At 42.9% G+C, this 23,685-nt stretch overlaps 1 protein-coding gene across 5 annotated transcripts; it reads left to right on the top strand.

Moving 5' to 3' along the window:
- The first annotated feature begins 6,210 nt into the window (after window positions 1-6,210).
- LOC111833337 (rho GTPase-activating protein 8) lies at window positions 6,211-22,808 on the top strand. Of its 5 annotated transcripts, none has more exons than XM_023791517.2 (13): window positions 6,221-6,375; window positions 7,779-7,871; window positions 12,517-12,648; window positions 13,241-13,328; window positions 13,906-14,037; window positions 14,348-14,434; window positions 14,536-14,634; window positions 15,257-15,367; window positions 15,477-15,550; window positions 17,249-17,326; window positions 19,360-19,488; window positions 20,315-20,418; window positions 21,533-22,808. In XM_023791517.2, exons 2-13 carry the CDS (start codon window positions 7,832-7,834, stop codon window positions 21,728-21,730), a joined length of 1,272 nt encoding a protein of 423 aa, XP_023647285.1. In that variant the 5' UTR covers window positions 6,221-6,375; window positions 7,779-7,831; the 3' UTR covers window positions 21,731-22,808. The 5 variants fall into 5 exon arrangements, with proteins under 5 accessions (XP_023647288.1, XP_023647289.2, XP_023647285.1 ...); XM_023791516.2 differs by having other exon boundaries at window positions 6,263-6,398; XM_023791519.2 differs by lacking the exon at window positions 6,221-6,375 and adding an exon at window positions 6,431-6,532.
- The last annotated feature ends 877 nt before the right edge of the window (window positions 22,809-23,685 follow it).

Genomic DNA, 23,685 nt, shown 5'->3' with positions numbered 1-23,685 from the left:
CCTACCAGAGAGAGTCGATACGCCCCAAATATGTTGTAATAAAGAGTCAAGCCTATAAAAACATTCCTGGCAGTTTTGTGGGAATCCTATTAATGCTTCTATTTGCTAAAAAGGGAGTGTTCAGTCCCGCCCACGTGAAACCCAATGGACAGGATACTCATGTGAGATACATGCATAGGTTTGATAAAGATACTTTTAGCTACCAAAAAGACTAATATTCTACTGCAAGGAAATGTCACACTTATGTACAGGGGTCTAGTTTGTGTCATGGTGGCAGCCAAGAGATTAGTGGTTTTTATCATTTATATTCTCCGTAGTGTAGAACTGCCCCCAGGTTAAACCAAGCTGGTGTACATGCTGCCGGCTGCCCCCAGGTTAAACCAAGCTGGTGTACATGCTGCCGGCTGCCCCCGGGTTAAACCGCGCTGGTGTACATGCTGCCGGCTGCCCCCGGGTTAAACCGCCCTGGTGTACATGCTGCCGGCTGCCCCCGGGTTAAACCGCCCTGGTGTACATGCTGCCGGCTGCCCCCGGGTTAAACCGCCCTGGTGTACATGCTGCCGGCTGCCCCCGGGTTAAACCGCCCTGGTGTACATGCTGCCGGCTGCCCCCAGGTTAAACCGCCCTGGTGTACATGCTGCCGGCTGCCCCCGGGTTAAACCGCCCTGGTGTACATGCTGCCGGCTGCCCCCAGGTTAAACCGCGCTGGTGTACATGCTGCCGGCTGCCCCCGGGTTAAACCGCGCTGGTGTACATGCTGCCGGCTGCCCCCGGGTTAAACCGCCCTGGTGTAAATGCTGCCGGCTGCCCCCGGGTTAAACCGCGCTGGTGTACATGCTGCCGGCTGCCCCCGGGTTAAACCGCCCTGGTGTACATGCTGCCGGCTGCCCCCGGGTTAAACCACGCTGGTGTACATGCTGCCGGCTGCCCCCGGGTTAAACCACGCTGGTGTACATGCTGCCGGCTGCCCCCGGGTTAAACCGCCCTGGTGTACATGCTGCCGGCTGCCCCCGGGTTAAACCACGCTGGTGTACATGCTGCCGGCTGCCCCCGGGTTAAACCGCCCTGGTGTACATGCTGCCGGCTGCCCCCGGGTTAAACCGCCCTGGTGTACATGCTGCCGGCTGCCCCCGGGTTAAACCGCCCTGGTGTACATGCTGCCGGCTGCCCCCGGGTTAAACCGCGCTGGTGCACATACTACAACCAAGGACACAGAGAATCAGCGAGCAATTGCTCTTCTGCCCCAACCACCTCACATGACAGGAGACTGGGGTGTTGGGTGAGGGGGCCAAAATGACTGAAATAGGGTACATTTTTGCCACACGTGTTTGTCTGGTCCTTGTTGTCTCCTATCATGCTTATTATGATACCTAATTTTTATATCTGCATCACTGTATATGTCTTTGTGACTGACTGATATTCCCTGGATTCTTAAACTCCATTTATGCTAATATATCATATCCAGTTCTTTTCTGTTTTGCTGCAGTTCTGCTTTCTTAACATTTCATCACGTTCTCTGTACCTGGATAAAGGTCTGTTTCTCCCCTCGCTGTTTCTGACTTTGATATGTGGACAGTTCCATGTATTGGAGCCCATTCTTAGCATCTCACCGCAGTGTCCAAGAGAGGAGTTAAACAGTCAGGATACTTTGGTCATGCCAATAGGACTTCCTTAGACAGAAATAAAAGGACAGAGCACTAGTAAATGCATTCCACTATGACCAAAAATATTATAAGCTGAAATCCAATAGTAGTTTCTGATGTTTGTCAAAATGTGTGTAAACAGACTCACTTAAATAATTCAGTGTAAGCAGTGAAATTTAAGTAAGTTTATGCTAATTAATCTGCTAAATAAGGGAATAAAATAAAAATGTTTTCTAAAGGTATAGAAGCCAAAGACAAATTCTGCATCTTTCTCCTTTATTTTCCCTTATTTTTGTGTTTGTGTTTTATTTGTATGGGGTAGCAGAGCATGCTCTCCTCTCCCTCAAAAAACCAAACTGCTGATCCGTAACCATGCCAACGGCCCATGTGGCCTACATCCTGTCATTCCAGGTATCCAGGATGTGTCACAGATAAGTTCCTCTCTACACTTATTTTTATTTTTGTTCCATCATATGATGGGAGGATACAGCTGTCTCTTATTGACCTAAAATAATAACAAGAATAAAAAACACAGCTAATTTTGCTGGTGATATCCTCTGTCAGGGAGAAAACCCCAAACTGTGGGTTATTTCTTTGGCTGTATCACAGTGACACAAAAGCTAGAAGGACTAATAAGTTTCTGTTCTTTCCGATTACACGGTTTGGACAGTGATTTATATGAAAATTAAAGACTCAATCTAAAGGTCGCCCCCTGTTGGCATGTGTGAGACCAACAGTGACTGCTACACAGGTGTCCATCTGAAATGTCCAACCCCCCAAAGCAACCTCAGGTCACGTGATATGCCTGTCCGACATGTAAAAAAAAGTCGGGCACAACCTGCAGAAATAAATGCTAGTAATTTATGTACCTCTTATCTAAGACATTGGTAGAGTTAAATAGATGTAAGTGCATCATGGTGCATGACATACATACCTGTATATTTACAATAGTAATGGTGTCTCACATTGCAAAAAGTACAAGTACTTCATAGTAATTTCATTTAAAATAAAAGCCATCCAAACACTCCGCAGTACATCAGCAATTATATTAGTGATGTATATGGTATTCATAACGATACAAAACAATATATGGTGAACCAATGTAAACCAATACAAAACAAAACAAGCTAAAGCAAATAAAGGTCGTACCTGCATGCAAGAACAAGGTCAATCGGCTTTCAGAGCTGGCAGGTCATTTACGCGTGGAAGAGTGGGAGATGTGAGTCCTAACAAAACATATCAATCCCAGCTGAAAATATGCAGAACAGATGTTATACCGAAAAAGGCATCCCTGCCGTAGAATGCATGCCTGTCTCTAAATGACCGATTGGTCGCTGATCTGAAAAGAGTTGAGCTACTTTGTCGAGTTAGGCTACCGTAGTGGTAATCGATAGCCCTAACCCTAACCCCCAAAAAACCCCTAAAAGCTCAACTCGTCAGAACACCGGCATGCATTCTATACGGCAGGGATGCCTTTTTCAGCAGGGACGACTTTTTCGGCATAACACCGGGATTGAAAACGGACAAGATTTGATGATCTCGAATACAAGCACTTCACGGCACTTCACCCGAAGGTTTGGCAAAAACATTACCGATAAATCCACCACGTCTTTCGCACTTCTACCACTAGATGGCAGGCGTCAGCCATTTTTTTTTAACATGAAGGTTTTCTCCAATTTTGGATAAATATTAATGCATTTTTCTGTTTAAATGTCTGTGCTTCTTTCCCTATGTTTGACTAAACACAGACAAATTCCATCCTGCCGCTACACCTCCTAAATGTATTTGTAAATAGAAACAAAGTATTTTTGAAGGAACAATCTTCCCTGCCCAACGCTGCTCAGTCAACCAAATCATATTAGCGACTAAAGCGTTCCATCGATACCGCACCTCCTAAAATGTAATATGTCAAAAGGTTAATGACTTTTGGTTCCACTTCATTTGCCGTGGTCATTTTTGTCTAATTAGGCTTGATCAAACCAGATGGGCTTTGGTAGACAAACGTCTTTTATTTACCCATCAATGAATTTTGCGATATTTCCTATCTGACTATCTACTCTGCCTGTCATTAGTGTGTGCTAGCTGTGAGGACCGACGAGTAATGATAACAAACACGATGCCACCAGAAAGTAATTAGCAGGCACAGCGGAAACTGACCAGTGGACTAAACTGGGCGATGCACGCCGAAGTAAAGATGCGGTCCGAGGGCCTCCTATTCGGGTTCCGGTCACACAGCAGTCATTTTATTGTGACTTGCCCTGGGGGCACCCATACGAAAAAGAAAAAAAAAATCATTGCCTTCTGAGAACCAATATTCACAAACCTGTAATCAATGCCAGTGTCACTACGAATCAGGTAGAGATATACACTTTATTTTATTCAGAATGGCAAAAACTCCAAGCCAGGCAAAAAAATCGGTTTAAAACATATCAATGGAGAAATCAATAGAATATGTTACAATCTTCAGCAGGAAGGTGAGAAGAATTAGTAGTGGATGTCCTTCCTCCTACAGCTGTGTCCGGTGGTAAGTTTTGCCATTTCATCAAACCAACGTTCTGATCCGCCCGATCATCACATTCAAGTGACCGCATTTGCTGTATCGGCGCCCCCGAGGGGAAGCGTGCGCCCACAAGTTGCATGATGTTTTTTTTAAAAGAGTCGGTCCTTGAAATGTCTTAAAAAAGTGAAAAAGAGTTCGCGTGCCCCAAGGTCCACAAGTGCAGAGTCGGCACTTAACCTACAGTATGTGCCGATTATTTTCATACGCTGACTTAGTAGCCATAAAAACGGTGTAACGTAAAGGATAGCTGCATTTATATTACAGTGACATTAAAAAAGGATACATCTGAATGCGCTTTAATAACTTTAACTTCATTTTTATGTTTGTATAGACCTACTTGATAACCCTACATTTGACTTATGCACACAAAACCTCCATTTAAATTGTCCACATCAGGAGTTATGTCATTGCACATTTTTTTATTTAGTTATTAATTATTTAGTCTAATTAAAATTCAGCTTCATGTGTACTAACATCATTTCCTAAAATTTGCTCTAGATAGGTGATTGTCCACTATCAGGATGATGGACTGTTCACTCGCTCCACAACTAGGCCTAATTGATGAAGCCCCGCCTAATTACCCAAGGATTTTTACGCCGCACTTTCAGCTGATCGCCTACTCCTCTGCTTTGACGAAAAGACAACCTTTGTCCAGAATACGATATGTTCTCTAAAATCCTGAACTGGGTAAGACACGGCAGGAGCGGCCTCGGCGTCGGACAAGCCTTGGATGCCGATCTCATCTGCGCCCCAATCCTGCGCCCCAATCCCACATCTGCAGCCCAAGGTCTGCTTAAAAAACACCCAACAGAAGTTGAAACTAGCCCAATATTTGAAATCCCAGTATACTCTATCTCAAAGAAATAAACTGGTATTTTGCATGCTGATCACATTCAAATGTTTAACATTTTAAAACCACAGTGCACAATGACGTCACACAGACGGAAGAACTCCCCTTTCCCAGGTTTGCCAACTTTGGTCAACTGGCTGGAGTGAGATTTTCAATTCGATACCTGCAGTCTACACACGAGGATACATGTGTGTAGGAAGGACTTATCCAGGCTGGATAAGCTAATCAGGAGGGCCAGCTCTGTGGTTGGCATGAAACTGGACACTCTGGTGACAGTGGCAGATAAAAGGTCACTTAAGAAACTACTGGACATTATGGACAATGTCAGTCACCCTCTGCACACTGTCATAAACAACCAGATGAGTTCGTTCAGCAACAGGTTGCTTCTCCCTAAGTCTAGGACCAATAGACTTAAAAACTCCTTCTCCCACATGCCATCAAACTGTACAACTCCTCGCTGGGTGGGAAGGGGAGTGGAAACAGGAGGACAGAGGAATAGGGGGAGAAACAGGAATAATAAAAACTTTGACAACACCGGACCATTATTATAACTCAAACTGCAATAATGATCTGTGCAATTGCCCTGTTAGCCTATTTGTTATTTATTATCTTCTGAACAATAACCTTTATACCAAATATGTATATAGCCTACTGCTTTTATATTATATATGTGTACTCATTCTATTTTTTTTTCCCCCACCCCCCAAATTTTAATTCTTGTAACTGTAATGTGTCAGTGTACTGCTGCTGGAACTAAATTTCCCGGAGGAACCTTCCCGAGGGATTAATAAAGTACTATCTATCTATCGATCTATCTATGTTATGTAACAGTTTTATTACCTTGTAAATAGTGTAAAGAGTTTGCAAACTACCCCATCGCTTCTGATGTAGCTAATTTTGGGTTTTAAAAATACCGATTTGCCATAAGATTTCTTGCGTGAGAGTCTGAAAGCCTAAGTGTCACTCCGGATGCCTGAGAGTTGGCGACCCTGCTTTCCGTGTACGTCCGTCTCTGGACTTTAGGTGGCTTGCGATTCAGTATTATTCAGCACTAGGAGCCACTTAAATTCATAATAATTATGATTTTTTCCCCCCATGGAACATGAAACCAGACCCCAAACCGGCAACCTCCTAATATTTACCCGCAACTGTATTTTCAAAACAGCCCATCTGGGCGGTAAAACTGCAGCCCCGGCAACTCTGCAGCAGTGGAAAAGGCCACGGTTGTGGAGGGAAGTGCGCATGCGTGCAAAGTTAGTTCTAAGTTTCGATACCTCCCTGAAACGCCAGTTCGAGTATCTGGAGAAATGAATGATTTTGAGGTGTGTTACTGAGTGGCCCAGAGGTATGTGCTGCATTTAGCGATTTATAGCCGTCCGACGGTTTTTGCAAACAATCAGTATAGCTCGAAAATCTCTTTCCATCGAAATGTATTAGAGACACGTGGGGTTTTATTTGCAAGGTTGCGACTGGGCTCAGGTAACTCCCCTGACGTTAATTAATGAAACGCTTAAGGGTACTGTTTTGGCGCAGATTGTGACAATGTTCATGCTGTAATAAATTGTGTATATATGCAGATCAGCGGCGGTTGCATTTTGTATTATGGAGTTGTTCTGCTATGAGCATTTTATACGTCTGTGTCTTTCGCATTCGTTTTCTTCTGTGTTTATCGTGATCATGACTCCAGTTTTTAATAAATCTAATGCGTTACTTGGAAAGCCATTTGGGGAGAGTACATGGATTACAAGGAGAAAACCCCAGGCGCCAGAATTGTGTACTTTTAGAATGATTTGCTAAATACTTAATTTAATCTTTCCAGTTGTATTTGTCAACGACAGGTCGTCTGTTCACATAGTCTCACGCTTATAATCCCAGCGTGATTCGGAAGCCTTGCCGACTGCCGAAATGTCATTTAAAACCCACATAGGAGCGTAAAAGGGAGACTGCGATATGTCTATGTTTGACATTTTCATATCAATTCAGGTAGAAGTCTGTCAAACACAAAGACCATGTGTTAAATACTGTATATTAGTAATATGTTGACTGTTATCAGCTGCGGATAGATCAGGGTATTTGTGGCCCGCCTTTTAAAATAGTAAACATGGAAAATATGTTATACCCACTGGTTGTGCGAATTCCGTATATGCATCAGCTAAAGTCCTTAATACTATGAAGTTGCATGTTGTTATCAGTAAATGGTAAAGGTTATAATGTGTTTTTGATTATTCTGGGGGCCCTACGAGGTTTATTGTGCCGTCAGGGAAGAGGCGAGTCCCGGGGTGATGCGTGGAAAGGGAAAGCGGTTCACCTCATCCATGATTTGTTTTTGTTTTGTTTTTTAGCAGCCGAAATGTCCCCTTTTCCCACAGGGTCAGAAAACGATCATAACAAAATGGCGGCCCCTGCCAGCCCATCCAACCTGTCCGTGTATTTTCACGGCCGCGTAAAATGATCCTGTTTATCAAAACTTCCATCTACCCATAGGCAAACGCAGGACTGTAAACCACTGCCGACGTGTGTCTGCTTCGGGCAGCAGATGTTTTTACACAATAAACTCATAAAATTTTGATCTTGCCAGAGAGGAGAAAAAACAGTGTTAAGGCATGTTATTTTTTACGAAAGGCTGTTTTTCATTTGGTGTAACTGAACTGTAACTGCTTTCCGTCTCTTCGGGAATGACTGCCTGAAGTTGTCCTCTGTCATAAAATGTTATTCTCTATTTTAGTGGTGTCAACTATCAAGAAGGTGGCATATCAGAGTTTTATATTCGCTGACAACATGAACTTAGCGGTTGACCTGGAGCAGCTGGCAGAAATAGGTAGAGCATTCACCTTCTCATCTCATTTAATTAATATTGATTTTTTCCCCCCACTGATGTAATTTCAAACAGTGTATATAATTGCTCTGTTTTTGATGGAATTGTAATAGAATATGGATGCTAGTATTTTAAATGGCTTGATCTTGGCCTGAAGCATACAATCAGAGTCATGAGTAATCATGTCCATTGTGACTCCATTGTCCAGTTTTCATGCCAGTGTATCAGAAAATGTAGTGTTCGTGGCCATCGGATATGTCGCCATCCAGCCTCTGCATCTCACCCCAGCAGGGAGCCTGTTTTCCATGTTGGAGCAGTTGTGATTTTGATTGGTTAAAGTCTGGGCCAGCTTTGCCAACGTTTTATGTCATTGTTTTATAAAGAGTCTTTAGTGGTTGCATACAGAAACATGATTAATAAATCTGTTCAACCGCACCAGGTAGCATACTTTTGGTACTTCAAGAAAGTACTAAAAATACAGTATTTTGAAGTGCTAGTTTTCCACAGGCGTAAAAACTGGTATTGGCACTGAGTGACATCACAGCACAAGGCGGGGTATTTTGTACTGAATTTAAAAAATGGCTATAATATATTACGGTTGGACGACGTGTGATTAATACCAACGTCGCATGTTGTGCATGTGCAATTGTTACATTTCTAGTATTAAATTAATATTAAATTATATATTAAAATCAGGCTTTTTCTTACTTTCAGTTCTGTATGGATATTTTAGCACAAGGGGTTAAAGTTTTCCTAAAATAGTTTTACCGTGTTACTCTGTCATAGGAAAAAAACTTAGCAAGGTTTGCAGTTTTAATTATATAAATAGGTATAAAAGGAATAATATCTAATATCTTTAAAAATCAGCTTAAAGTTTACCTCCACTGCGTTTGCATGACCGCTGCATGCGTTCTCTGAGACGATCATATTTTCGTCCTTGCTGATGGGTTTGTGAGAAATTTATGAACTCCTTTTTGCTTTATAAATACCCCAATATTTATTACAATAAAATCGCATCATAGGATTCTACTATATTAAATACATCCTACTATATTACACAAAATACTTTTTAAAAATTTCCTGTCATGCCACCCTGATCTTTTTGTATCTCTTCTTCCAACCAGATCACAATATTCACAAAAATTAGGACACCCCATGAAATATTTAGTACTTAAGAAATATCAACATATCAATATTATTGTAGATAAAGGTGATGTAATTTCATCACCTATGCAAAAACAAGAAACAAATTCACTTAACAGTAATTAAGTATGATGCCAATTCCTACTGAGGAAAAAGTTAGGACACCCTGTGCCCTAATAGCTAGTATTTCCCCCCTTGCCTGAAATAACCTCAATAAGATGTTTCTGAAACCATATATCAATCTCTGACATTGACTGGCAGAAAGTTTTCTCCACTATCAAATGCAGAATTCCTTAAGCTGTATGATGTTTGAAAGGTGTCTCGCATGCATGGCCCATTTCAAATCACCCCACAGCATCGCAATAAGATTCAGATTCTGGCTTTAACTTGACCATTCCAGAACTCTCCATTAGTAGATTCATTTGAATGTTTTGGGTCATTGTCATGTTGCATGGTCCACCCCAAATTCAGCTTCAACTTCTAGACAGATGATCTCACATTGTCCTCAAGCACCCTATTATATGATGAAGAATTCATAGTGGATTCTATTATGGTGAGCTGGCCAGGTTCTGCTGCAGCAAAGCAGCACCAAACCATGACATTTCCACCCCTATGCTTCACAGCTGTTATGAGGTTCTTTTGCTCGAAAGCTGTCTTTGGTTTATGCCAAACATGTCCTCCGTTACTGTGTCCAGATAATTCAATTTCAGATTGATCTATCCAAAGCACATTGTTCCAAAGACAAGTCCTGGTCTTTGTCTAGGTGGTCTGGCAAACTTCAGTCTTGCCCTGATATTTGTATTGACAGCAAGGTTTTCCTCCTTGCACACCTTCCATGTAAATCAAACTTGTGCTGTCTCTTTCTGATGGTAGATGCATGTACCTTGACATCAACTGTGGCAAGAGCATCCTGTATGTCCCGTGATGACATTTTAGGTTTAAGAATTCTTTCAGCAGTCTGCTCTTGCTGGAACGGCCTGATCTTGCCATGTTGGCAGTTGTTTTAAATGTTCTCCACTTAAAACTTATTTTCCAGATAGTTGAATTGCTGATTCCAAACTCTCTTGAGATCTTTTTATATCCTTCCCAGACTCATATGCATCTACTAGCTTCTTTTGAAGGCCTGAGAGCTCTTTGGATCTCACCATGGTGATGCCACTCACTTCAAAAATCAAGAGCGAACCAAACTAAATATCTGTGGTTTAAATAAGACAGGCTCCACCAAAAAGCTCTGTAGCGATGTTCTAATCATTTTCACCTGATGTGGTGCCACCTGAATCTAATTATAGGAATTTGAAATAATGATGAATGCGAGTGTCCGTAACTTTTTCCTCAGTGGAAATTAGCATCATAGTTACATTCTTCTGTTAAATAAGTGAATCTGTTTCTTGCTTTTGCATAGGTGGTACAATTACATCACTTTTATCTACAGATATGATTTGAAAGAAGATTTAATATTGATATGTTGTTATTTCTTAATAAAGAACTAAACATTTCATGGGGTGTCCTACTTTTTTCACATGACTATATATGTATACATACACTTTTTTTTTTTTTTTTTAGCTCATTTATCATTGTTTTCTGAGCTTGCAAGGTGGCGTTTGTATTGTGTTTCAGCAGCAGGCTATTTGCATAACCAGTTGACAAAGGTAGTCACACCCCGAGGTACCAAAGTCCCCCAACTGGTCTGACATTTTTAATACTGGAACTTTTGGTACTGGTCCTCGACCGGAAGTCAGTGAAAAAACGAAAGTACCAAAAATACCGTACCAAAATTACGGCACTTGGTGTAGTGGAAAAGCGGCCTAATTGTCTTCTCGTTGCTAGTGTTTATTTATGTTGTGCCTGTAATGGCCTTGTTGTATTTATGTTGTAACGCCTGTAATCTCTTTCAGGATCAGTTCTGTCTGCCTGCCCATTCATTTGTCTCTGTCTAGTGGACAAAGACAACTTGTATATTTATAAATAGAAATAATAACCACGCTTTTGTCATGTGATATCATTTTCTCATGTGATATCGTTTTCAAACTGAATAAGTCTTTTGAATCCACATATCACGATTCAGGGTTAGGTTAGGATAATGGGGGTGGGCAGGGGGGCAGGTTGGTTGCCGGGGTTACGTTTAGGGCATCATTTAAAATGCAGTGATGAACAATCTTGGGAAAAATGACTTGCAAATAATTTAATGCAAACTGAAAAATCTTCATGAAGGCTTGAATATATCCTTGTTTTTTAAGCAAAGTCTTGTATCAGCTTTTCATATGAAACAGACGTGACTTTATGCCCCCCGCCTTGTTCAGATGTACTCTGCGGTCCATGGTAAGGGTTAATATATCCCAAGAGCCAATTTTTCCTAAAGACTGCTTTCCTGGAAAACGCTGCAGGCTGCTGGAATGAGCTGCCGCCTCGTGTCGGGAATAGGGAGGTGACTCGCGTTTAAAACTGGTGATACAGTTTTGTTTTTCTTTGCAGCAAAGCCTTTGATGGCATGTTTGGTGAGAGAGGAGGGGTCCTTGCTTTCAGATCGCTGTTTGAAGCGCAGCTGCTGTCGTGGGGCTGTTGGTGGTGCGGCATTTTCCCCAGGGCTTGGCGATGGACCCGCCTTTCCGCACATTGTAGATGGCCAACTGCTGTGATGGCAGGATCGTGGTCATTCTGACTGCTTTTCTTTGGATGAAACATTGTAGCATTTGGGACCGCCCACGATATGAGCAGTGCTGCTTAGGCATTGCATGCTGGGATTTGTAGATGGTTGTAGAATTCCTGTTGCCGCTGTCCGCTGACTTATTAATGTACCAGGATTTCTGACATTTGGTCACCCCTCTGCATCTCGAGACACTTTGCTGTAGAAGTCGCATTTCTCCCTTGCAATCAAGCCAGAAGCTTTCTTTTCTTCTTTAGTACATTTGGAGAAAAGTCATTTTTGCTGTATCATTTGGTTTTGGTGAATTTGTCAGCTGGTGGGGTTTTTAATGTTTTTTCTGGTTCCAAACCACATCCTGTTTGACTGTGAAAACAGAGTCTGGGTAAATACTGATAGTCATTTGATTTGTCAACAAAACTTTGTAACTGCGATTGTGGAAGAATGGCTGCTATGAATGTATAGATAGATAGATGCTATCTGCAAAGATGGGAATTAACCTAAATTATCATTTTACAAGGATACTGTATGTTAAAGTCATAATTCTTAATAGTTATGCCTTGCATGCTAAGGAAATGTGAGCTGTGGTCAAGCAAGAGCTTCATATGCTGGGTAATTGCTAGAAAAGCCAAGGTTTGTACTCCACCCCGTCCCAAATGACTGCTCCGGTTCAGATCTGGCTTTTGGTGCCAAAACTGAGCAACACACTAGACTGGTGATATTTTATTTTATGCAAAGCAGTTTATACACGACACCCAGCTTTGTGATATTCGATCCCAAGCAATGCTGTGGCAGTGCAGCTATTATGTAACACAGTCACAAGTCTTTTTAAAGTGAGTAACGGCCGCCTACTGTGCCTTGCAGAACTGCAGAAAGATGAGGCGGAGCAGGAGCAGCCGGAAGGGCGTTCGCTGGCGCCCCCTGGTGTCCCCAGCAGCCAGGACACGTCCCACCCATACTACGACGTGGCACGCCATGGCATCCTCCAAGTGACAGGTGAGCCCTGGGCAGGAGGGGCGGGGAAGGTAGAAAAAGTCTGTTTTGGCTGGCAGAATTCACATGGAGTGAGGCAAACTTTCATCCTAGTTGCGGCAAGGTGTTCTGGTTTCCACTCCAACTGGGATCATAATAACCCTTTTGTTTTTATACTTCACTTGAATTCGCCGTATAAATACCATTGAACTTAATGCTTTTGTTCCAGGACTGTGCAAAACCTAATTTCACTGTTTACTCTTACTAATAAACTATGCAAACACATTAAACTCTAATTAGTCTACTATTAATTGGCTAAGAATGACTACTGATTTCTTTAATAGCAAGACATTTGTCAAGAGTTGGAAGCCTTATGTAGAAGAGGCTTTACTCTTCTTTACATTGTACTATAGTATGTACCTTAATTTAATACAGCTTAACAGAAATACTACATTCTCTAGTAGCATTGTTTGTGCCACGTGAGTCATTCAGCCAGTGGCACCTTGGAAAGCAGCATGTCTGCAGACAGGGAAGTTGGATGATGCTAAGCAGACAGGTGTGATGAGGCGGATGCTGCAGAGAGGCAGGGACAGGCTGACTGACACCTTCTCTCCAGGAGACGACAACTACGGCAGGAAACTGATTATCTTCAGCTGTTGCTGCATGCCCCCCTCCCACCAGCTCAATCACCAACGGCTTCTGGAGTAAGTGCAGAGGTGCCTTCTCTCTTCTACATTAACAGATCTGAGTTGCTGTGCATGTGAGTGCAATCTGCAAAAATCGTTGGTATTCAGTCATCTCTTTATTAGCTTATTAAAATACGGTAACTGGTACATCTTGACTTGACATCTTGCTTACGGTGTTTTCTTACTTTATTCCATTATTCTGTGACAATTTAACCAATAATAAATACAGAAATCTCTACTGAGTCTTCATCAGATAGACCATTGCTTTACATTGTACGTAGCCATAATAGTCTTTTAATTACCAGGACAAAGTCCTGGCCAGTTTTGTTTTGGTTACTTGTTTTGTAGTGTGTTTTTATTGTTAAAGCTATTGGTCCTCCTTGCACTCCTGTAAAGAACCTTGTGGAACCCGCCATCCTAGACATGAAAGTCCAGAAGAATTTCCTGACCACTGTGCCCTTCTGTGAACCAGAATGAGGGCAATATCCTTGTGGTTTGGCTTTAAGAGGCAAAGTCTCTGAGTTCCCTCCCTCCTCTGTGCATTTCTCTGGTAGTCAGGGGCTTGGATTATTCTTCATGACCGTTCCTCTTGCAGGTACCTGAAGTACACCCTGGACCAGTACGTGGAGAGCGACTACACCATAGTCTATTTCCACTATGGCCTACGCAGCACCAACAAGCCCTCGCTTCGCTGGCTGAGCAATGCCTACAAGGAGTTTGACCGAAAGTAGGTCCTCTGAAATTCCCTTCCTCATTCCTGCATTCTTGCATTTCATCCATCAAAATGAAAGCAAAATTAAAAGCATGAGACGCAAAATTTAAAATGAAATTGAACCCCCGGCCGAAACAATTACTCATACAATTGGTGATAAAATCTACAAAGCACTTTTTAAAAACTTAAGTTAGGAAACTAAATTGGGGGGAAAAAAATCCTTCTTTGTGGCGTTAAGATGTGCAGAGCTAGTGTTAAGGCATGAGCAGAGTTGCTGGGTGGATATTCAGCTTGAACCTTCTCACATGAGATGTTTTGTTACCAGATACAAGAAAAACCTGAAGGCCCTGTATGTTGTTCATCCAACCAACTTCATCAGAGTCTTATGGAATATATTCAAGCCTGTTATCAGGTAATTCCACACGTCTCTTACAATGATTCACAGCAGAGATTGAGAACTCGCTGGCTTCTGGAACGTGACTTACACACACTGACTTTTTTCTTTTCTCATAGTCACAAGTTTGGGAAGAAGCTGACATATGTCAACTACCTGGCCGAGCTAAGGGAGCACCTCAACTACGACCAGCTCATTATTCCCCCTGATGTCCTTCGGTATGTTCTTCTGATTTTGAGGTTGGCGCTCCTGTAGCCAAAGCACCTCTTATCCTCTTACAGAGATGGGCAATGCCAGCCTGCTCTATATGCAAGGGGGCGCAAAGGAGCGAGTGCCCAGGAGAATCTCGCCTAGGGTGCCTGAACACCCCGGGCTGGCCCTGGAGATGACTGACTGCATTTTAATGAACCCTACTAGTACGAAAATATAGAAATAGAAAATCGATCCTCGCAGTTTTGGGATAGGCTTTCTGTTTTGAGGCGCCATATGATTCATTCGCTGGTCTGTGAATGCTCTTAGTGTTACGAGTGTTAATTTGAATAGGTGTCTTCTGTTTTTTTCTGTGTTTGTAGTGTATTGTGTTGCTCTTGGTCCAGTGCTACTTACACTGTTACTGCTCGTTCACAGGAAGCTCAGCCTGGCTGCACTTATGCTTAGTTGGCTAATGTATCATTCGCCTCACTTATGCGTCGCTTCTGACAAATTTCCTGAATAAAATAAATGTATTTCAAAGGACCTGTGATGATAAGGTAGGGGTTCCCGACAGGACGCTTTAATGTGACGGGACTCCAGTTCCTCTCCTGAAATGTGACTAGTGTGACGTCTTATTGCTTCCCACAGGCATGACGAAAAGCTGCGTGTGGCACAGAAGGGCGGCCTGCCCCCCCCCATGAAGGTCCCGCCCCCCCGACCGCCGCTCCCCACCCAGCAGTTCGGGGTGAGCCTGCAGTAGTAAGTGTCAGTCCCACGCCCCCGCTTAGGTTCTGTTCTTGTGGGATCGAGGGAAGAAAAAAAGAGTGTACGCTCACGCTACGGGTCCGTACCTGTTTCTCCCCTTCAGCATCCGGGAAAAAAACCAAGACATGATCATTCCATTGGTGATATCTGAGACCGTCGCGTACCTCAAAGAGAAAGGTAACATGTCTGCTATAATCTGCTTTGAAATTTCACTTTAAATCTGTTTCATTCTAATTAATTAGTGTATTTAAATTGCCCGTTTTGGGTAATATTACCATGTTTACATTGTCAACAATTGTGCTGCACAACATAATTTTTGTTTTGAATTGATAATCAGTAGCCTTGCAATTTAGTTGCACAGACGTGTATAATGGCATCAAAAAATTGAGAAATATATCCTACAACTAGGCCTGGAGCACACATTAATTCGTGTAGTGACCAGCTTAATTTCTGCAACAGAGGAGTAACCTAGTTGAGAAGACGACTCCTGCTGTTCTTTTATTATTCTACTTTTTGTGTCAAAACAAACGAGAAAAAGGAGCCTGAAATTTCAAAAGAAGTCACCAGCATTTTCTGCAGTAAGGATACAACGAAAGACAGCAACACCACTAAGCATTTACCTGCTTTTGCAAAGATTAACAAGGCCACTCAAGCAGGTCCAGCATCATGTTAGAAGCCGGCAATCCACAAGTCAGATTCAGATTATCGGTGTGTTTGCAGAAAGCACCAGATACATTTGTGGGAGTTTAAGAGGGAAGGAATACGCAAATCGTTGCGAAAGAAATGGCGTGTTTTCACACAGTGAAGAAAGCTGTCAAAGATAAGCTAAACATGTTTGAGCATCAGTATCTCTCTAGCTGCAACTACTTCATGAAAACCACTATCTTCAGTTGCTACAGCAGAATTTGCTCCAATGTAGAATCAGCTACCAGGAAGGCAGATTATCTTTTGCTAACCCAGGAGTCTTATGATGGGAAACCTGGCTACTGCTTTTGAATTTTAATTATGTTATGAGTAATTGTTAAGATTATAACCTATTGTTTTCACAAGTACAGAAGCAAATAACTTTATTAGTATATTAAAATATTATTTTGCTAATTACTGAAACAGTGCTGTGTGGCCACTTTACAGAATATGGACTTCAGTTTTTCGAATTCAGATTATTCAAATGGACATTCTTTTTAAATATAATATGATAATATTGTTAATCTACATTTACTTTTTACAAATCTTAGGCCTGCTCCAGATGGGGTAAGTGCTAGGAGTGATTTAGTTATTTTGACTAATACACTAAGTAGATCTTGTGTGTGTTAAGATTGTTGTTGTTGTTCATATCTTGGGCCTTTGGATGCTGCCCAGCTTACGGGAAGTTTTTGGATGCATACAGTTCATTTTACCGGTCACATGAATTCATCACTGTACAGAACATTTTCTGACCCAGCTTCCTAATGTTAATGGGGGGAAATGTAATTTTGCCTCCTTCCTGTTTGGTGTAATAGTGGGCAAAAACTAAATAAGCAGGACTGTGTGTGTGTGTGTATTATGTTTATATTACATTGTGGGCACCAAACGTCCCCCACAATGTAATAAAACCCTGTTATTTTGACGTTGTGGGGACCATTTTTCAGGTCCCCACAAGGATCTGTAAATGCAATCAAAAAACTAAAAATGTCAAAAGTCTCGTATTTTGTTTGGTTTATGGTTAAGGTTAGGGTTGGGTAAGGGTTATGGTCGTCATGTTAGGATTATAATATTCCCCATAGAAATGAGTCCCCACAAAGATACAATTACAAACCTGTGTGTGTGAGCATGTTCATTGTGTTCATTTAAGTAGTTCCCCTATTCAGAAGTGGTGTCCTGTCTGTCTGCTGTCAGGGCTCCGCACTGAGGGCGTTTTCAGGAGGTCTGCTCGTGTCCAGCACATCAAGGAAGTTCAGAAGCTCTACAACCTGGGTGAGAGGTGCTCCCTGGCCTGGCGTGGGATGGGGCGGAGCACATCAGTCTAGCCGTGTATGAGGATGTGGGAGTCCTCAATTCCATCATATTGCTCTTTGTTCTTTAAAAGGCTTTTGTGTAACATGGTGGCTCCTTGAAGATTTTTAAGTACCTTATGCTCATTGAGGTGTCACTTCTGGCCTGAGTTCAGTCCTTGACTCGCTGGGAATGATCAGTCTTGATCCTCCTGTGCAAGGCAAGCTCAGAAACTTCAGCTGATTGCTGGATGGATGACCCCAAAGCGTGTGGTGCATTGGTACCCTCAATGTAACTAGGCCTTTCATGATAACTGTTGGACGACATATTGTCCCAGAAATGACTGCATTTTATGATCATATGCCACTGATATAATGGTAATACAATAGCATAATACTGTGAGTACACCCTTTCAACGACCAATGAGCTTTTAATTAAGAAAACTTTGGAATTGGAAAGTCAAAAAAGTAAATATTCTAAATAAATAAAACAAATCAAACTACACTACCAAAAATAGATAAAAAGAACTGTCAGGTTCTGTTAACAAAGCCTGCATTATTTATCCAACATTTTGGCACGGAAGTAATTTGTTCCTTTATAGGCAACATAGAACCTAATTTTGCTGAGGCTCAGTGATGCAGTGATGACCTTAAAAAGGGCATTGCTGCCTTAGAAAAGGTGCAACGGAGGGCTACGAGAATGATTCCTGGTCTTAGAGGAATGTCTTATGAGGAGAGCTTAGCTGAGCTGAATCTGTTTAGCCTTGAGCAAAGGAGACTAAGGGGGGACATGATCCAGGTCTATAAGATTATAACAGGTCTGGATGCTGTTCAGCCAAATGGCTACTTCAATATTAGTTTAAATACTAGACCTCGTGGCCATAAGTGGAAATTAGCGGGAGAACATTTTAAAATGAATTTGAGGAAGCACTTCTTTACACAGCGTGTAGGTAGAGTATGGAATAGTCTTCCTGCTAGTGTAGCGCAAGCTAAAACCCTGGGTTCCTTTAAATCGGAGCTAGATAAGATTTTAACAACTCTGAGCTATTAGTTAAGTTCTCCCCAAATGAGCTTGATGGCCCGAATGGCCTCCTCTCGTTTGTCTTATGTAAGCCAGGGGAAAAGTAACAGGAAGTCTGACTAAAGATTGTATATAAATAACTTTTCTACTCCCTATGATCAAAATGGTAACAAAAATGGCTAGCAGATTGGAGGAATCCTTGCAACAAAGTTATAGAGAGTCCTAGATGGCTACCAACTATGCAATGCCATACCCATGCGTTTTTGCGTCAGTGTTGTCATTTTGGTCTTTAATTTAGTTTTTGTATTTTTTTTTTTTTTTAAATCTAGCTTAATTTTAGACGCGGTTTCATTAGTTTTCATTTTAAAGATGTAAAGGTATTTAGTTGTTATATATTTTACTTTAGGTTTTAGTAATTTTATTTCTAATTATAGAAATACAAATACTAAAAGGCTACTACAAAATGTTGCGATGTGATGCCGTTGCCTATTTCTATTGATTAAACAAGAGGCCCGAAGGTAAACGCATCGTTACTTGAGCTAAAGCCGTGGACAGTGCAGCACTGAGGCGCGTGTGCTGTGGCGTTCGCTTTCACGTGACGTATGAATCAGCGCTTGCGACACGGCAGACAAGAGGGCAGATGTAGCGTGACTGGTTAGAATGTTGGGAGTGTTCATACTGACATAAACACAATTTGCCAGTATCGAGGTCAGAAAAAATTAAGGTTATGTCCGTATATCGTACGATAAGTCCATAGCATAATTATCGTGACAGGCCTAGATGTAACTCATGTAATTAGCTCTTCTTGCTTATTGGTTTATTCTTTCCTGTAGATAGCCTGTCAGGTAATATGGGTCTGCTTGTTTGGTTCTGCCAACACCGCTGCGTAGCATGTGAGCAGGGATGTGTACGTTTAAGATTGTTTAGCAAGACACAGACCCAATACTGAACCTTCTGGAACATGCAAGGAGCAACAGGGCTTCTCTCTTTAATAGGGAAGCCTGTGGACTTCGACCATTATGGAGATGTCCACATCCCAGCTGTCATCCTGAAGACCTTCCTGAGGGAGCTGCCCCAACCGCTGCTGACCTTCGCCCTCTACAACCCCGTGCAGGACATCATGAGTTAGTGTGTCAGATGCTTATGATGGTCTTGGAGCTTTATCGTGCATTCCATTTGCCCCGGGATCTGATTTTCGGATTCCGATATTATGTCACATCCGCTAAAAACTCGAGAAAACCGAGTCGGATGCGTTCCATCTGCCACAGAAGTAGCAATACCATGGACCCATATGAAAAAGCAAGATTTTTTGCTTAGCCGGACAACTTGTCGGATTTAAGGTACCTCAGTTTAAATGGCCTTTATCTTCATTCACTTACAATTAGCCCGAACTACCTTAAATCTGACAAATAATCCAACTAATCATGAAATCCAATTCTAGCCCGGTTAATTGGTAGCCATTGTTAGCAATATCAGTTGATAACACATTACGCGCGGTGCTTCACGTATAAAACAACGTAGCAACACGTCCACAGATAAGTTGGACGGTATAGTGTGTGCGACCGATTTAATGAGCCACAAATGAGAAGTAGTGCTTAAACAGTATAAAACTACAACTTTCCCTTTTGTTGATAAAGGGCGCAGCCATCTTGGATTCTGAACTCGGGATCCTCAGTGCTGTCCGAGATATTTCTCGGATCTCCGAGAAACGGCAGCGCGCATGTCGTCACTTCCGGCTTCAAAACTCGGAATCCAACTCGGAATCCGAGTTCCGAGGGTAAATGGAACGCACGAATAGATATCAGCTTGGGATCGGTCAGATCTCCTACTCTATGTGCCTTCCATAGCCCAGTGTGATGGTTCAATTCACTGTTATTCATGGACACTTCATGCTGTACCAGGCAGTCGATGGTGTGACTCAAAATAGAATGTTTGTCGTCTGCCTTACAGGCATTGAGAGCAGCTTGCGGGTCACCACCTGCAAGCGGATGGTCGAGCACCTCCCTGAACACAATTTCCTGGTCCTGAAGTACCTGATCTGCTTCTTGCACATGGTGAGGATGTTGCCAGTGGGCCGAAATTGCTTCACATTGCATCACAGGCCTTTGTTACACTTATTTTTGCGATTGTTTGTAGCCTATTTGGGGTGTCTGGTGAGAATACTAAGTAAGATATACCTCACAATATACAATTGCATGTAAGCTACATTGGCAGTTTTGCATTAAGAGCTCTATCCATTGGTCTTAGGTTGTCATGGTTTAGCGTGTGTGACGTTCATGTGTTGCCTCTGTCCTATATAGCAGTAGAGGACAACTGAGTCCAATAGCCCACAGAGATTGGTGGGTTAGGCCTATAAATAAACTGCCAAGAGGAACTCGGGAAGCCTCCAGACCTGGGACATAGTTGCTGAACCCAGGAGAATCTGTGTGGGGAGAACTGGCATTAGCAGACTGCCCTCTGCAGGACAGTTCCTGCATTTTCAGTTGTAAGGTTCAGTAAATACAGATAATTTAATTAGTACTGTGTTTGTTAGTTACAGACATGCAATTAAATAATAATTTAATCATTTGGTTTGTGAAATTAATCAGCAGTGAGAGTAACTGTGGTAATTTTACCGTTTCCGTGTCGCACGCGGCAGATGGAGGAACACTTCAGTTTTCGTAGTTAAGTATGAATTGGCACACCAGCATGCCTTCATCTACATTCAGTGCTGCTTGAACCCTGTGGATAATCAATTTGTAAAACTGAATAATCTTCCCTGGTTATTCCCACTGGAGTAATTAGTCACCATGACAAGCCGCTTTAATTAGGAAGAATAGTGGATAATGACTCACAATGCAGTCCGCTGCTATTCTGTAAGCAGGAAGTCAGATTGGAAGCTGGTGGGGTGGGGGCTCTGTATGTCGTCGTCTTGGGGGATGTGTTGTACAACATGCTCTGCGTAAGACAGTCCAACAGGTAATACGAGTACGGGAGGCGTCTGGCAAGGTCCAGCCAGGGCTCCCGGAAGGGAATGAACCGCGGGGTTTATGAAAACGTGCCACGTTTCCGGATTACAGTGTGATGATTCAGTAGCTCTGGCAGCACTGAACAGAGATGGTTTGTCTGGTAACTGTCGTCATCCTTCTCCGATCTCTTTTGGTCTTCCTCCTGTCCTTCAACTTCCAGGTTTCTCAGGAGAGCATCATCAACAAGATGAGCCCGTCCAACTTGGCCTGTGTGTTTGGCGTCAACCTGATTTGGCCCAACCACGGCTCTGTGTCACTCGGCGCCCTGACCCCCATCAACATCTTCACGGAGCTCATCATCGAGCATTACCCCAAGGTGTTCAGCTCCCGGTCAACTGCCCAGCAGCTGCTGCCCTGAGGGGCCGCCATCATGCCATCACCGGCAAGGCCTCAACTTTCTTCTGGACCACATTGAATGCTAGTGGGCCAGGTGTTGCCGTGTCCGCCCCTGACACCAGAAACAAGACCTGTCCCCAAGCTAAACCAGCATTAGTATCGCAAAGTGACCACTCCCCCAGTATGAGATCTTATAATGAAGGCAAGGATCTGTCAACTGTTATTCTGCTGCAGGACGGATAGGGTTTTTGCACTGTTATTTTAATAGTATTCTTTACCTTTACATTACCATCCCATTTCTTCTATGTTTAAGGTCACTGATACATGTCCGAGTATAGTTTGGTAGCCTAGTGAATATTAAGTTGAGTATCGTTTTCATTCCTCACTTAATATTTTTATTATACCCGTTGAGGCAGTAGTTAAGAGTGTTTTGTGACGTTGTCAGTGTTCTGTGCAGTTTTTTTTCCAAGTTGTGGTTCATCTTTGAAGTGTTCCTTTATAGTTTCTAATTGGCCGGGATGGGGTGACTGCACCCCCTGACCTGCTGTTGCATAACCATGTGACCTCTTCTCATCACCGGCCGCCCAGCTGTCCTCCTGTATGCATATAGACCTTCATGCGGACAGAGGTGGTTTGGGGGCGACTGATCCAGGGTCAGTAATATGTGATTAGACTGTGTTAGGGGGCCTATTCATCAGATGGAAAGCAATGATGAAGGGACACTGGATATAAGCAGACAGGGGTTTCAGTTACCTGCTTCCTGGTCCAAATACGGCAGAGCTGATCCTCTAGAGAGAAGGAGTGTGTTTTTTCCCCTCTTTCTCTATGAATCACAGAGCAGGTCTTTTAAACTGCTGCCTTAGGGCAAACAGGCGTAGGTTGAGGTCTGTAGATGGTAAGCTGGGCCAATAGAATGAGAAGGGGTGGTACTCTGGGGAGGGTGGAAGTGCCTGCATCTATGCTTGGGGGTGGGGGGGGGTAGTTCATTAGCAGAAAGCCACCCTGCCTCATTATGCTCCTCTTACTACAAGCAGGTGACTGAGAACGTAACTGACTGTGCTGTTTAAATTAATGGCCACTACAATAAACTTGTTTGGTTATCCATTGTGCTCGTTTACTTTACTATAGGCTGGGGGGTTTTCCACTTCAAGCTTGCAGCAGGACCAATTTCAGATTAATGAGTAAAAATTATTTAATATAAATGTTCAACCAATTCTGTTTGATTTTGTTTTCCCCAGGTATATCAGCTTTGAATCCCAGTTTTGCTGACCTTAATTGCATCCATCCATCTTCCATAATGGCCCATCCAGTACAGAGCCACAGTGAGCCTGGAGCTTATCCCAGATAGCACAGGGTGCAAGGCAGGGGGCACCTTGGATGGGCTTCCAGCAGTCACACGGTATACGGGCAAGGCAGAGACACCAGAGCATCGAACAGCATTTGGAGGAAATCCATCCAAAGAGGCCATTATATAAGCTCCCTCTACACAGGGTCAGGGTTGGGACTTGAGCCCACAACGTTCTGGATGCTGGGCCACAGTTCTGCCCACTCTTCCAGCCTGACCTTAAGTGACGCTCGGGGTGTTTCGCTGTCACGCTTGTCAAAGCCAGTTACTCCCTATATAGGAGATCTGGGTATCCTTGTTACATGCCATTTTGGCTTGTGATCTGTCAGGCTTGGGTTTAGTTTTTTTTAATAGGGTCAGTTGTATTTTTTCCCCTGTGTGACTAGAAACTACATGACACAGCAGGACGTGAATCTTTAATAGTGGCTGGCAGCATAACATGCCTGGTTTTTACAGAGCACACACTGGTTTGTTCAGGGTTGCGATAATGTAGAGCTTCTCCCTAGGCTTCCTAGTTGCAACGCAGGTCTCACCACAAATGGGATTCCTGGCCATCATGGCACGCACACACAATGTTCAGCCTGAGCTCACGTACATCTTCAGCATCCATTTCCCAGCATGAACTCGAGCTT

This window comes from Paramormyrops kingsleyae, chromosome 1, assembly GCF_048594095.1.
Source record: "Paramormyrops kingsleyae isolate MSU_618 chromosome 1, PKINGS_0.4, whole genome shotgun sequence".
NCBI classification, from domain to species: domain Eukaryota; kingdom Metazoa; phylum Chordata; class Actinopteri; order Osteoglossiformes; family Mormyridae; genus Paramormyrops; species Paramormyrops kingsleyae.
Note: the sequence above shows the minus strand (reverse complement) of the source record. Positions and strands in the feature narration are given on the sequence as shown.

Excerpts from the sequence above, each read along its gene's own strand:
- LOC111833337 (XM_023791516.2), top strand. The coding sequence starts at position 6,365 with ATGATTTTGAGGTGTGTTACTGAGTGGCCCAGAG. Across the intron at positions 17,327-19,359 it reads TCAGAAGCTCTACAACCTGG|GGAAGCCTGTGGACTTCGAC; the intron begins GTGAGAGGTGCT and ends TCTCTTTAATAG. Across the intron at positions 19,489-20,314 it reads CCCCGTGCAGGACATCATGA|GCATTGAGAGCAGCTTGCGG; the intron begins GTTAGTGTGTCA and ends TCTGCCTTACAG.